The sequence below is a fragment of the Numenius arquata genome, chromosome 10 (genome assembly GCF_964106895.1).
Source record: "Numenius arquata chromosome 10, bNumArq3.hap1.1, whole genome shotgun sequence".
NCBI classification, from domain to species: Eukaryota; Metazoa; Chordata; class Aves; order Charadriiformes; family Scolopacidae; genus Numenius; species Numenius arquata.
Window position 1 is genome coordinate 39,755,777 of NC_133585.1, and position 14,145 is coordinate 39,769,921.

General features: G+C 38.1%; 1 protein-coding gene across 12 annotated transcripts in view; it reads left to right on the forward strand.

Annotated features, from left to right (window-relative positions):
• CAMK2D (calcium/calmodulin dependent protein kinase II delta) overlaps nt 1–14,145 on the forward strand; it is a 160,575-nt gene that overhangs the window by 82,638 nt on the left and 63,792 nt on the right. For all 12 annotated transcript variants that reach the window (XM_074154318.1, XM_074154324.1, XM_074154316.1 and 9 more), the window contains exon 4: nt 9,811–9,865. In XM_074154318.1, the coding sequence (XP_074010419.1) occupies nt 9,811–9,865 (55 nt within the window). The remainder of the gene's footprint in view (nt 1–9,810; nt 9,866–14,145) is intronic.

Here is a 14,145-nt window from a genome sequence, read left to right on the forward strand (position 1 = left end):
ATTAAGCAAATTATATTCCCTCCATTAAAGTATGTTGTGTGGTTTTCCGAACTTGTTTATTTTAATTAGTATGACATCTCTGTGTTACAGCTTGTCCTTTTATTAGTTGACACTCAGTGAAACTCTTGTGTAGATTGTCATTATTCCTCTTCTTACATGTCCTGATGAATGCTAAAATGGTTAAAAAATGTTAGTGCTTAAAGCATCAACACTGGCAGCTGAGACATCAGTTTGCTTTTAGCAAAAATTTGTGTCAGACTTTCTTTTAATCCATGCAGCTATCCTCATAAGGCTTAATGTGACAACATTTGTAAGGCTTTGTTGTGTTGTAAGTTTGTTAAACTTACAAATTAGGGCTTTAACTGCAAAGAGGAATTCGCTCAACCTGAAATACAGGATTTCTAGTAAATAACATGATTGTATATTAAATGAAGACATAAAGATCCAGGTGTACACTTTAGAACTCTCTCCTTTTTTTAAACAACTATATATAATTTTGCTATTTTCATCTATGAACAATTAAAGGTGTGTAACTCTAGCTGTTCCTTTTAACTTCAAGGATATAGGATATGATTCATAGAATCATAAAACAGCAGGTTGGAAGGGATCTCAAGGATCATCTGGTCCAACATTTCTCGGCAAAAGCAGAGTCTTGACGAGATGGCCCAGCACCCTGCCCAGCTCAATCTTGAAAGTGTCTGATGCTGGGGAATCCCCACTTCCCTGGGGAGATTATTCCAGTGGGTGATTGTTCTCATTGTGAAAAATTTTCCTCTTGTGTCCAACCACAGTCTCCCCACCAGTAACTTGTACCCATTACCCCCTGTCTTTTCCATGTGACTCCTTGTAAAAAGGGAGTCTCCATCTTCTTTGTGGCCACCCTTTAAATACTGGAACATGGTGATAAGGTCTCCCCTGAGCCTTCTTTTCTTGAGCTGAACAAACCCAGTTCTCTCCACAGTACTACTCTGTGTGGTGTGTAATCATGCCCTGAAAAGGAACAAAAACCTGTTGGTTAAAGATAAAAGTTATTACAACGACTTTCCCTGGAGATTACTAATACAGAACGATATGTTTTGGAGTACCTGTTTACTTTTTTTTTTTATTAGTTAATTTTATTTGGGATGTTTAATTTTTAGCAGCTAGATTTCTGATATTTAGCCTGAATCTGTTTCTGTCTTTTAACTGTCATTTGTTAACACTTAGTGCCCTACGCATGCATAGAAGCTCGACCCGAGGGTCTGTCTGTGCACTCACATCACTGGTTAGGACTTGACAAGCTGCTTGGGGTTTTTTAGGGCATTTAGTAGCTCAATGGGTCTCCTCTGATCACAAAACATACTTTTTTTAGTGTTCTTTCTTTTTCCTCTCTCCCTGACATTTCCCACAACATATATTGATGACCTGCTTAAACTGTCAGTCTTCATCCAGCAGGAATGAAGCAAGAGCCTCCTCGTGCCAAAAGAGCTGGTAATTTGAGGCCGTCTGCTTTGATAGCAGTACCTGGACTGACTTAGTCTCACTTCAAAAGTTGGTCTTTTATCTACTTTAGTGAATAATTTTTTATTTTCTGCATAGCAAGAATCTTTTATCGAAGTTACCATTTTGGCAAACTGACTTCTAAGCATGTGTTAGACTTGAGGGGTTTTAATGAAGGCCCAGAATGTAACTATTCCTGGCATTTAATCAGAATACAGAAGTTCATTGTGTGAGGGCCTTGATGGGGGAGGGTTTTGATCACAAATGATTATTTTTAGACTATATAGCATTTTGTTCATACTAGTTAACACTTACTGTTACAGTGCCTTGGGGACAAATGTAGTCTTCCCAAATATTAAATTGGCTAATTATTTTTCCTATTGTTTTTCATTATACCAGTACAAATGCAGATTAATAGGATTTTTTCTCAAGTTGTTGACCCTAAACAACCGTGAATTTGCACTGTAATAAAAAGTTGTTTATCTTTTGAATGAATTTGGAAGCTATATAGTTTTTATTCACCGTTGCTGAATATAGACCTGCTAATAGCATACATGGCACTGCTGACTTGCATAAAGTCTTTTAATGATAGTAAATATTACAGTATACTGCTTGTGTATTTAACAGCATGGGGGAGGATTATTTTCTTAGGTACACAAAGCATTACTCTATGTTTAATGTCTCTCAGAAATCAGCTGCCCTTGAGCATTGCTACTATACTAATCTTACGAGATTAGCCTCTAAATATTTCATATTGTTAGGAAATGGTTCTTATTAATATTTGCAAAGTTCTTTCTACTGTAACTGAGCAGCTTTATTATAGAGGGCCCCAGGCTTTCATGGTCTCAGAAGAATAGTACTTTATATATAAGCATAAGGTGCAATATGAGTTTTAATGGTACGGCCTAGATTTCTGACTCTGAGCTCCTGAAATGTGAGCAAGGGGAAGAGGATACTTCCCTACACACCGGGGAGCCAGGTGCTGCTGTGTGACTTGGGCATCCCTTATCTTGTGGCTCAGCAGATCACAGAATCATAGAATGGTTTGAGTTGGAAGGGACCTTGAAGACCACCTAGTTCCAACCCCTGCCGTGGGCAGAGACACCTCCCACTAGACCAGCTTCCTCAAAGCCCCATCCAACCTAGCCTTCAACACCTTCAGGGGTGGGGCATCCATAACTTCTCTGTACAACCTGTTCCAGTGCCTCACCACCCTCAGGATAAGGAATTTCTTCCTAATATCTAAATCTCCCCTCTTTCAGTTTAAAACTGTTACCCCTCGTCTTACTGCTCTACTCCCTGATAAAGTCCCTCCCCATCTTTTCTGTATCCCTGTTAGGCACTGGAAGAGGCTATAAGGTCTCTCCGGAGCCTTCTCTTCTCCAGGCTGGACAACCCCAAAAAGCATGTCTGGTTAGACCTTTTCATGGAGGTTTTTTCAGTTTTTGTTTGACCTCTATTTTCAAATGCAACAGCTTATTCCATACCTAGTGGCAGGGAGATACTAATTCATAGAAAACCCAAGACTAAATCAGGTCATTCCAGTAAGTTTCTTCCATTAAGTTATTAAGTTCATTTTTTGAAGTTTTTTTTTTTGATCTAATAAGAATTATCTGCATAAGATGTGCGTAAATACTTTAATATACTTTTGGAACTGAACACAGGGGGAAAGCACATCTGTCCCTTTATTTCACTCTTGTGGGGAGGTTGGAACTTGAAGACATAATTTACATATTTCAGCAAATACAACATATGCTTTTATGACTTTCAAACCCATTTTAAACCTGTACTACTGGTGAATGAGCCCTGCAACTTCTAACTGCACTAATTTGAGACATCCAGCTTCACAGTTACAGGATTAATGCTTCTGGGAGTCCATGGATCTTAATCTTTAGCACTGAAGGGAAGATTAGTGTCTTTTAACTACATTAGTATTAACTACATTGTCCCTTTCCATGCTGTATTAATAAACACAATGGATTGCATGGAAAGAGTCTCCCCTAATGAGTAGCGCTCTGGCAGTTTGACACCTCCATGCACATTTGTGGAGCTGCTGCACTGACCACAGGCCGTAACTTCTCTTTGAAGTTCAGTCTTCTCAAATATTTTGTCTTTGTAACATGAACTAATTCAAATACCAGATTATCAAAATTATCACTTCAGCAGTTGCACAAAAATAAATATTTTAGGCAATAATTGTAGATATGATTAGATATCTTTATCCTGAAGAATTTGTATCTGGCTTTATCTACTGTTTGACTTGCCTTCTTGCCTGGAAAAAATTGATTTTGATTGACTTTCATATTTCGATTTTTTTTTCTTTAAAGGCAGAAATTCAGAGAGGAGATAATAAAGTTGCTTCGCCATTATATCAAGCTGTTTTCTGTAGAATAGGCAGAAAACACTATAGTTCAGCACAAGAAGTCAAGTAAAGGATTTAACTTTTCAGTCTGATTGGAGCTTGCCCACACAAATGGCTAAATACAAAGTTAATAAAGCTGATGGGAATTCTCCCTTAAATTATTATAATGATTATCGCAGAGTGGTGATTGGAAAGTATTTCAGATGAAAATTGGTGCTGTAGCCAAAGAAATATTCCCAATCTTTTGTGGGCTTATAGTGTTTTTCCAGAAGAAGGAGCTCTGTGCCCCCTGGATTCCTATCAGATGCTTCAAGTGGTTTGCTGAAGAGCAACAACTTTGTTGTCAAAGGTTGTTAAATCTTTTCCAAAAAGATAAGTGGAATTTTTTCTACTGATGAATGCTTTCTGTGTCTTTGGAGAAATAGGCATTGCAGTGTGGGTTACTGACGGGAGTTCTTATATTGGATGAATAATCTTTGTAATTGCCACCTTTTGGTTTGTCGTGCCTGAATTCTGCCTGATCCGTGTGCGTAAAGAACTATATGTGCTTGCAATGAATACACAAATAGGTTTTGTAGTGAGTCACCTCTTAAACTTTGTGAATGGCTTCTCAAATTGTCATCACGACATCCCTTGTCTTTCCCAATGAAAAGCTGAGTGGCAGGCAGAATGCAGTAGCAAAGCCTGGGCTGTGCTGGACTTGCCTCTGTGCTGTCGTGAACCCTTTACTCCAGATTGTCTGGCTTCTCCACGGATTCTTCTTCTTATTTGGGATTTCCACCCAGCAGATTTACTGGCATAAAACTGTATCTGAACTGACCGAAGAAGCCAGCATAAGCACTTGCCAAAAGGCAGTTTTGATCTTCCCTGGCTGCCTCAGCCTGTTTTCCTTTTCAGAGACAATCAGGGGCATGTGATCCTGATTCAGAGAAGGATTTGTCCTGGCTCACTGCTATGATTCAGACATTTGGGAGGAAAGAAAAAGAAAGAATGTGAACCTTTAAGAAGATATGCCCATGGACATGTCAGACTAGAATTTGGTTAGTAAGAAAAGAGCTTCACCAGGCTGAGAAAAAGAATTGTCCATCATCTCATATAGCCCCTTCCAGTACCTAAAGGGGCTACAGGAAAGATGGGGAGGGACTCTTTATCAGGGAGTGGAGCGATAGGACGAGGGTAATGGTTTTAAACTGAAAGAGGGAGATTTAGATGAGATACCAGGAAAAATTCTTTACTTTGAGGGTGGTGAGACACTGGCAGAGGTTGTCCAGAGAAGCTGTGGATGCCCCATTCCTGGAAGTGTTCAAGGCCAGGCTGGATGGGGCTTTGAGCAACCTGGTCTCGTGGGAGATGTCCCTGCCCATACCAGAGGGGTTGGAGCTAGGTGGTCTTTAAAGTCCCTTGCAATTCTAACCTAACCTATTAGGTCCCAACCTAATTCTAACAATTCTATGATCTCAACTTGCAATCCTTTTCTAGCCAGAAGGGAGCTGTGGTTCTGCGGTGCCACTGAACAAAGAAGCCCTCTTCTAGAAAAGTATCTGACAAAGTGAGAGCAATTCCCGTCTCAGGCAGGCAGTGAAGCTCTGGAAGCCCCTTCACATGGTGCCATGCTGGTCTGCTTAGTAACAGGGATATGGAGAGATGCCCCTATCCAGGATAAAACTTGTACTCTTGGCTCTGCTTTTGATATGCTGTACAGTAGTGGGCAAGGTGTTTATCTTCTCTGACAGAGTAGTAATGAGCTACTGTTCTGTGTGGAGCTGCTGATAGCTATATGAAATAGTGTGTCTATTTAAGTCTGTATAAGTATGAAGTATTTAGCGCTGCCTTGAATATAGATATGTCTAGCAGTATAACTGGGAGACACAATAATTTAAAAGAAAAAAAAAAAGAGAGGAAGGGGTTTGTACTGCCTTGACCCAAAGGCAATGAAATGCAGTCTATTCTTCTCCTACGACTTTGTCGCTTCAGGGTCACAGTTTTAAAACTGTACCTTAATGACTTCATTCTTACCTAGGAGATGACTTTCTCATAAATTTGTGTAAGAAAGTCATTTTCTGTTTAAAAAATACAGCGTTAATTAAAGAATACAGTCCTTTGCTTTAGCTGGTTGCTAGCAAATCCACGCTGGAGCAGTAGGAGTGAACCATGAAAACTAAGTATTTGTATGAATACAGGCTGTTGGCTGTTTTGTAGCCACAAACTCAAGCCAAGACTGTCTGGTTTTAATACCAAAGTAATATTTTAAAGATGGATTTCACTTCTAAATTTTAAGATTTAATACTTAATTTCAATTCTCTAAAGACGTTTCAAAAATCTGGGTTGCTTTACATGCTTCAGAGCCCTTTGAAAGCAGTTGGCAGCAAATATTCTGCCTCGCAGAAGTGTTTGGTAGTTCCCAATATCCATATATGATATGGGAAAGCAAATATGAAGGCTTCTGCCTGTCTGAATATAATGCTGGTAGCAAGCAGCGAGGAGAGGAATGCTGCTTTGAATCCAAAAAAAGTGTTCACAGAAAAAACGTGCTTTGAGTTCTGACGAATCTATTTCAGGAACAGGCAGTTTCTATCAAAAGGTATAATTTGTTATAATCTTAAAAAGTTTTGAACTTTTTTGGGAGTGGTATATGCAAAACATATTAGCTGCACTCAAAAATTTATTATTTTAAGGTTTTGTTGCGTCTCTGTGACATACCCAAGGGTCTGTACTATATCCCATTTCTGAGCACTCATTGATGAGTAGTATCTTTGATGCTACTGAAGAAGTAGTGTACTCAAAATCCGGGTGTTTTCAGGGCCTCTGTTCTGAGCTAGACATTTCAGGGTACTGTTCTGGTCTAGTCCTTACTGTCTCATATCATATTGGTTTGCTTTAAAGACCAGACATTTGGCAGTATTGAAATCTGAACTCAAAGAACGCAATCAGAAAGTAAGTTGATTTTGTTTTTTGGATGTGGGGTGGGTTTTTTTTGGCAGCAATGTACTCCCTTGGTCTTTTATGCTCAAGGCTTGCACTTCGTAAAAACTTAGACATATCTAGAATATAGAATCAGCCAAAACCACAAATTCTGATTTAGACCTACTTGGCTCTTCTGAATCATCACGAGCTCTGGGTAGTGAGTCAGCCAAGAGCTGGTTTTCTCTTCAGTATTGTGTAAACACAAGATGTTTCCCTGGGCTAAATATTATTAAGTAAAAAAGTCATGTTTATTTGATTATTTTTTTTAAATGTCATGTATTGTATAAAAGATTATTAACACATAAAGCTGCCATCTAGAGTAATCTGAAAATCCTTTTCTTTTACACTTTCTTCGTCAGCTCAGTTTTAAATGTGGATCAGTTTTAGGGCACCCTGATTTTTTTTATTTGATTCTATAAGTGGTAATGATTTGGATCAAACTACTGACAGAGCTCCATGTATTGGAGGAAAATTAGCTTTGGAAATTGCCATTTCATTTCACGTAATTAAGAAAAACCGCAGGACTTAATTCATAGTTCTACTGTGATGTGATTTGGATTCTTAAAATGCAAAATGAGTTTCTGCAGCTGACTTGAATTCTCAGGGAAAACTTTAGATATGGATCCATAGGTGTATGTGAACATGACCTGGGGTTTTTATCTTTAGGATGCTGTTTGTCAGCTGTGAGAAGCACCAGAAAGGCTAATGGGTTATTTTCTAGACATCACATCATTTTGCTTCTGGCAAGTCGTCTCATGCACCTTACATCTTTGCAGAAATCTCTCTTCAGGGTGATTTAAGGAGCGGCAGTTACCTGGCCGAGCTGTCACAGCCCCGGCACTCGCTCCTCTCCCCTCCTGCCCACCTTTACTGTCCTCAGGTCCAGCTGAGCATCCACACCCTGTGCGGGGAGTCCCAGCCTTTCATCTTTCAGCTCTGGTCTTGGCTGCCACTCTGGAAATTCAGTGTAGATTGGCAGGCATCAATCTGCCAGTAGATTTATCTCTTCAGGACTGTTCACCATTCGTGTGGTTGAAGTGGATGGCAGGTAAGAAGATCAGAGGGAAATATGTATATACGTAATAGAAGTATGAGCAGGAAGGTAGCTCATTCCCTTTTTGACTCCATTGAGACACGTTGTTAAGAGAGTGATGATAGAGCTGGTAGCTCTTTGATGCTGACAATGTTTTCTTTTTTCAAAGAAAGAAAAGCCTTCCTTACCCAAAGTCTGCCAGCCTTTCAGTCAGGGCTTTCTTTTTTCTCAGACTGATGTGGTTTGTAATTCTAGACATTGAGCTCCCTCGAGGTTTCTCATCCGTATTCCCATGAACAAGTTTCCAGCCAGCGTACCCTTCATCAGTGCAGCACATACCAGATGCATAGTGAGAAAATTTCTTCTCCATCGAATTTGCTTCTCTGAGCAGCTTCACACGTGTCTGGTTTTGAAGTTGGAGAGGTTTAGCTCTTTTAGCTATCAGCTGTCATAAATGATGTAAAACTTTCTAAAATTAAGGGCAGTGTTTAATACTGTGCTTTCAATGGAGCCAACTAAACCTATAAGAGTAAGCTTGCCATTCTCACAATTTCTTCTCTTCCTACACTCGTCTTTTTTTGGCCTCCCATGCACAGACATCCCAGAAGTACCCTGCAGATTGGTACAAGGTCTGAATGAGTGCAGGGAGTCCATATTTTATGGATTCTGTCTTTCAGAGGTATTGGTATACCCAGAATATCCTTTCATTTTTCATGGTAGTGTTCTTACTTTGCTTAAGGAGTCTTAATAAGAAACGTGGGCTTGAATTGTTCTGGAAGACTATTCTCAGTGGTGTGGTATGGATTTGATTATTACCTAGTTGTCCTTATTAGATAGGGAGGGGACGAGCAGTTTAGGATGGGTTGGTTTGTTTGGTTTGGTTTTTAAGGGAATACAAATAAATCACATGCAAGTTTTTTCATTTTTTCACTTACCAGCATATATTATTATTATGAATGTGTTTCCATCTGAAATTCCACTTGAAAGCTGGCTTTCAAAGGGAGAAGTACTGTATTTTTATACTGTTGCAGCTGACAGCATTACAGTGAAATTAGTCACTGTCTCGGTAGTTAACCTGTTTAAATATTTGACTGTTTTATCTCAACTAAAATTGAAGGCATTTAATTAAAAGTTAGAATAAGGAGAAGGTTAGACTAGAAAAAGGCAAATTACTCCAGGGACTGCAGACAGTGATTTTATTTTTAATTTAAGTTCCTTTTTAATTATTAGTTAAGAAAGAGTCTTGAATTATTAACTGAACGTGCGCTTTTGCTTTCCATTTATTTTAGTATAGTCAAATGCTTTTTGTTTGCAATGATGCTTTCTCTTTCAAAATCAGCATCTATTGTCTGATTATGGAATTTGTTAACATAGCCCTTAAAGTTTGTTATTCTGCTGAAATGTATGATTAATTGTGGCTTTTTTCCCCATATTGTTTTTTTTACAACTTTTAAGATGTAATGCTGCTGAGAAAATAGTTGTATGACATTAAGAGTACTGTTTAAGATAATAAAAGTCCAGTGACTGGAGCCTTTTGCGTATGCTATTTAAAAGATTGATTAGAGGTTCTGCTTAGGAAAAAAAGGAATTTAATCATATTAATACAATATATTAAGATATATAAGTCTGGCTGTGCTTTTAGCACTTGTTTAGTCATGATTCAAGGAGGTGGTGGGAAATGACTACAGCGTTCTGTGGCACAGCAACAGCAGAGCTCCTTTAAAAATAACTGTACGATGAGCTGCCCATGCAGTTCTGGTTTCTTTGCTTATCTCACCTTATGAAAAAGACGGTTCTGAGGGTAGAGAATTTAAAAAAGAAAACAAAAACCACAGATGAGAACACACACAGATGCAATGATGGCTCTACAGTAGAATTATAATAGTCCCTTCACCCCCAAAATCAAAGACAGACATTATAGACATGAAAAAGATGACGGGTGTTTATCTTTTTTTTTTCCCTCTTTCAATAGTGCGGCTTCATGACAGCATATCAGAAGAAGGATTCCATTACTTAGTCTTTGACTTGTAAGTATGTGTTTTGCTTATGTTTAGCATGTTGGGGATGTGGTATTCACACAATATTTAAATACAAGCTCACAAAGTATAAGCATGGTTCTGGTGCAATGAGCTGGACAAAGAGATGCAAACAGAGCTGGAAGGACAGTAACAGATTTGGTCGTTTGCATGTGCAAGAACTGGTTTGTAAGTGTCACTGCAAGAATTCTGTATTAAAAACTTTGAATAAGTAGGGCGACTGTTGAAGTGGGTATTAATATAAAATGTGGGTATGTAAGTAGAAGTTGCGTGATAACTGCCAAAGCTAAGCAAACATACGACTCAGAAAAAACAATTTGCTGCAAGCCAGTGTCTGTAAAGGAAACATAAAAAAACATGTGGAAGAGTAGTTTCCTACAGAGAATGTCCATTGCTCCATTTCCTAGAGGGAAAGACTGTCAGTATTTTATTCCCAACTGATATCTTACCGATACACAGAATGGTTCATTTTGACACACATTCAGAATGTACAATGCCCAGCATATAGAAAGGAAGTTTCCTTCTTATTTCCCATTTTGCTTCAGGAATTTCAGTCCTGTGAGCTGTTCACATAGTGACTGTGTGTATGTGGAGCTTGTCTCTTCTAGAAAAGGCTGTTTAGTGGAAGGGATGGTGATGACATGAACTGTGTGTCTCAGATTCTTAACTTAAAAAGAGACACTGATGTTCTTCATTCTTGCCTGGGACAGCCAAACTTTTCTACTCCCTTGAAAAGTTACTGCTTTTGGTTCTGGGTATGGGCAAACTTGAGTGGTTAGGACTTGTCTTGCAAAACTGACTTATTTCAGTAAAATTACCTATTTCAACTGCACATTTTTCCAAGGTAGTTATGGTTTTGACAAACAACCCCCAGCCCCCAGAGCCCAACATGGTTTTGCTGGCTAGAATGAGAATACATTATTTCCCCTCAAAATGTGAAATAGCTCATTTCTAAGCATACAAACTGAAATATTTGCATTCAGCGTAAGTGAGTTAGAACCTGGATTTTCTACAATCAATGGTGTGCTTTTGTATTCAGGTTACATTCTGTTTTATTTTCTAGCTTAATTTTTTTAAAGAAGTCTGTGAAGACTTCTTCAAGACTAGATTTCAGACTAGCAATACAAAATATTAAATAGTCTACTTGCAGTGAAAGCATTCAGGGTTCAATACTCAAATCCTAACCAGGCTCAACAGGAACATGTATCTGATTTGTATATATCCCAGGTAAGTGCTCTGACTGTTGGCTTGGAAATAGCTCTAGGGCACAACATGCATACTTGTTCTCTGACATGCACTGGAGTTTGTTTTGTCTTTTTTTTTTTTTTTTTTAAGGGATATAAAGGAAATCTTTCTATGGTGGATTTGGAAAAAATCTTCTTAATCCTGAACATTTCCAGGAAGCGCTTGCAGAATTCTTTAGTTCTAGGGACGATATCCCTTTTATAAACTGGTGGCATTTTTATTTTTTTGTTGTACTACTGTACTGTTAGAAACTGTGGCCTGCTGTAATTGCAATTAGTCCACTTCTGCCTTAAACTGAATATATAATGCCAGACGTATCTCGGAGATTATGATTGTGGTGTGAACTAGACGGCATTTGAACAACTTCAAAGTTGTAGAGACCAGTATCTGTATCTCAATAGGAACAGAACAAATAGAAGCCTGCATTCTGCAATAAAAATTAATACCTAACCCAAAGATACTCTCTTGGCAGAAAACTAGATTCTGCACGAAGCATTCTGCACTGGTTGGAACTTCCTCAGTTTCCCCATCAGTCCCATTCAGGACAAACACAGGAACAGACTCAAACATATGCTGTTCATCTGGAAGGGTCTGCATGGGGTTGTTTTTCGTCCTCTTCAAAGAAAGAAAGTTTCAGCATGTATATATACAGCTTTTTACATTTTGATCATGTGGTTTGGGGTTTTTTTGTGAAAATGAATTATTTTGCAGAAAAGCAAATGTCTAAATGATAGAGGTGGTGATCGTACTGACTCATAGTTATCTTTGGAAAAGCAGCGTGTTGCATTTTTGAAGAACTTCTGCCTAATTAGTAAGGATGACTGTTCATGCTTTAATGCTCACTAATGTTATTTATTAGTGAAACTTCATCTTTTACTGCAGTTACAAATATGTGGATTAGTGGCTTGTTTAAACATACACAAAAAGAGCTGCCCCGGAAAAAGGTACCATATGCACTTCTTCAATATGAAGGCCAAGCACATGCTCTTATTTATTTATTTATTTAATTTTTATTTCAACAGGATCCTGACTGTGGTGTAACACTGTCACTCCACCCACACATATCGTCATGTCATTATCTTAATGATTTCTTTCAGACTGTGTGGGATTCAGTATGACTGCTTCTTTAGAAATTTCTTTTAGGCTGCATCCCACGTAAGAAAGTGAAGAGGAAGAGTGCTTTTTCTGTGCACAGAAAAAAACAATCATTGTCACTTTCTGTTTTGAATTTCTAATAATCCCTTTTGAATTAACGTCATAGAGATGTCTGCAGTCTGAAGGAGAAGCCTAGTGCTTCACTTGTATACCTCAGTGATAGCTGTGCTTTTATCTGGAGAAAAAAAATAATTAATGTACTCTGTTGCAGGCATGCATTTGGGTGAAGAGTTCTAGTATCAAAATGGGAAGCTGGAAATCTTTTAAAATCCATGTGGAAACTGGACATTGAACAATAAAAGATGCACTTTCTGATAAAATGCAGTACTGCAGTGTTCCTGTGAGGAGCCCTGTATGTGAGAGAAATAGATGCACCGAAGTATTGATGTATCATCTAAAAGTTATCTTTGGTTGCTGACTCCCCATCTCCAAAATACATACATGGTAGTGTCATTATGAACTATGGTAGTTGTTTTGCACTTGACTAAGCAAATTAGTGATTTTCAAGGTCTTGTTGATGTCACTGCCAAGGAACAGAGATGTCTTACTGATCTACTGAGATGGCTTCTACGTATTTTAGAAAATAAACTGAAATAACCTTCTGTGATACTTCTCCCAAGCAAAGAACTTCCTCCTGTTACGTTTCTTCTACTAGATGGAGTGAAGTGATTTCCAGATTAATAAAATGTGCATAGTAAGGTTAGTAATGGACTTCACAAAGTTTCTTACTTAACCTTACTGGTTAAGGCAACTGTAGTTAGGATTTGCGTCTCTTTATCAGCCCATTTCAGTTGCTAAGCACGAATGAGATTGTCTCCAGCGTTAATGATGTTAGATGAGTTCAAATCCAATCAATTCTGTCAGTATTAATTGCTGTATGTGAATGGAAACAGCTGTAGCACTTGAAGACTCTTGTGCAAGTCAATGAGATTCTCTTTTCTCAGTGTCTCCCATTTTAATGCACTTGATGAGATGCAACAATTGGCACATTTAGAATCCTGATGTTGCTGTTGAATTCCAAGTGGAGGGAGTGTATGCCTAGAAGAAACAAAAATACTTAAAAAAAATCCTAATTGCAGCACAATCTTTGCTTAGGGTAAGTGCCTGAACCTTACTTTTTTGAAGTAGAAAGGTCACAGATAAATGTAAAAAGTATATGGCCACTATAATTTTGTAAGACTGCTTCCTTGCACAATTTAAGAAATAAGAAATGTGAGCTAGGAGGAAACAACGCCAGTGTGATCAGCATCAGAGGCTTTTTTAGCTAGTTTTGCTAATTTGGGAGTTCCTTTTAAATATCTCCTTACATTTATAAATTTTCCTCATCAATTAAATATGGTACATGAAGTTGAGTATTTTTGTATGTGTTGTTAGGAATGTTTGCAATGAAAAAAATGTGGCATTTAACACCATAAATGCAGTAATTTGTTTTAGTAAAAGGTCGGTTGAACTAAGAAGTTAAAAACTGCTTCTTGGTGTACTTCTTCCAAGAGATTAATACAAATAGCATCCTTTGTAGATGGAATTCTTCTGCTTGCCCTTCTCACTGTAGTTTTTCTGAAAGACAGACTTAGTGCAGAGGTGCTTGGTGTTTCTACATGCTGCTTGTGCTTCTTTTGTTTGAACAAACTCATGTGCTTTATTTGTTGCCCTTTTAGTAGGCTCTTCAGAAAATCAGAAAAGAACAGTAATAATTTGTGAGAACCAGTGGCTTTTAATTTGTACCCTGGAAGTTACCAGAGCTTGTATCATGAATGTCCCATCATGAAATAGGACCTCACTGAAGCTGACAATACATTTGAAAGGCAGATGTATATATGATATATACATAAAGGGAAATATATGATATATATGATATATATATAAAGGCA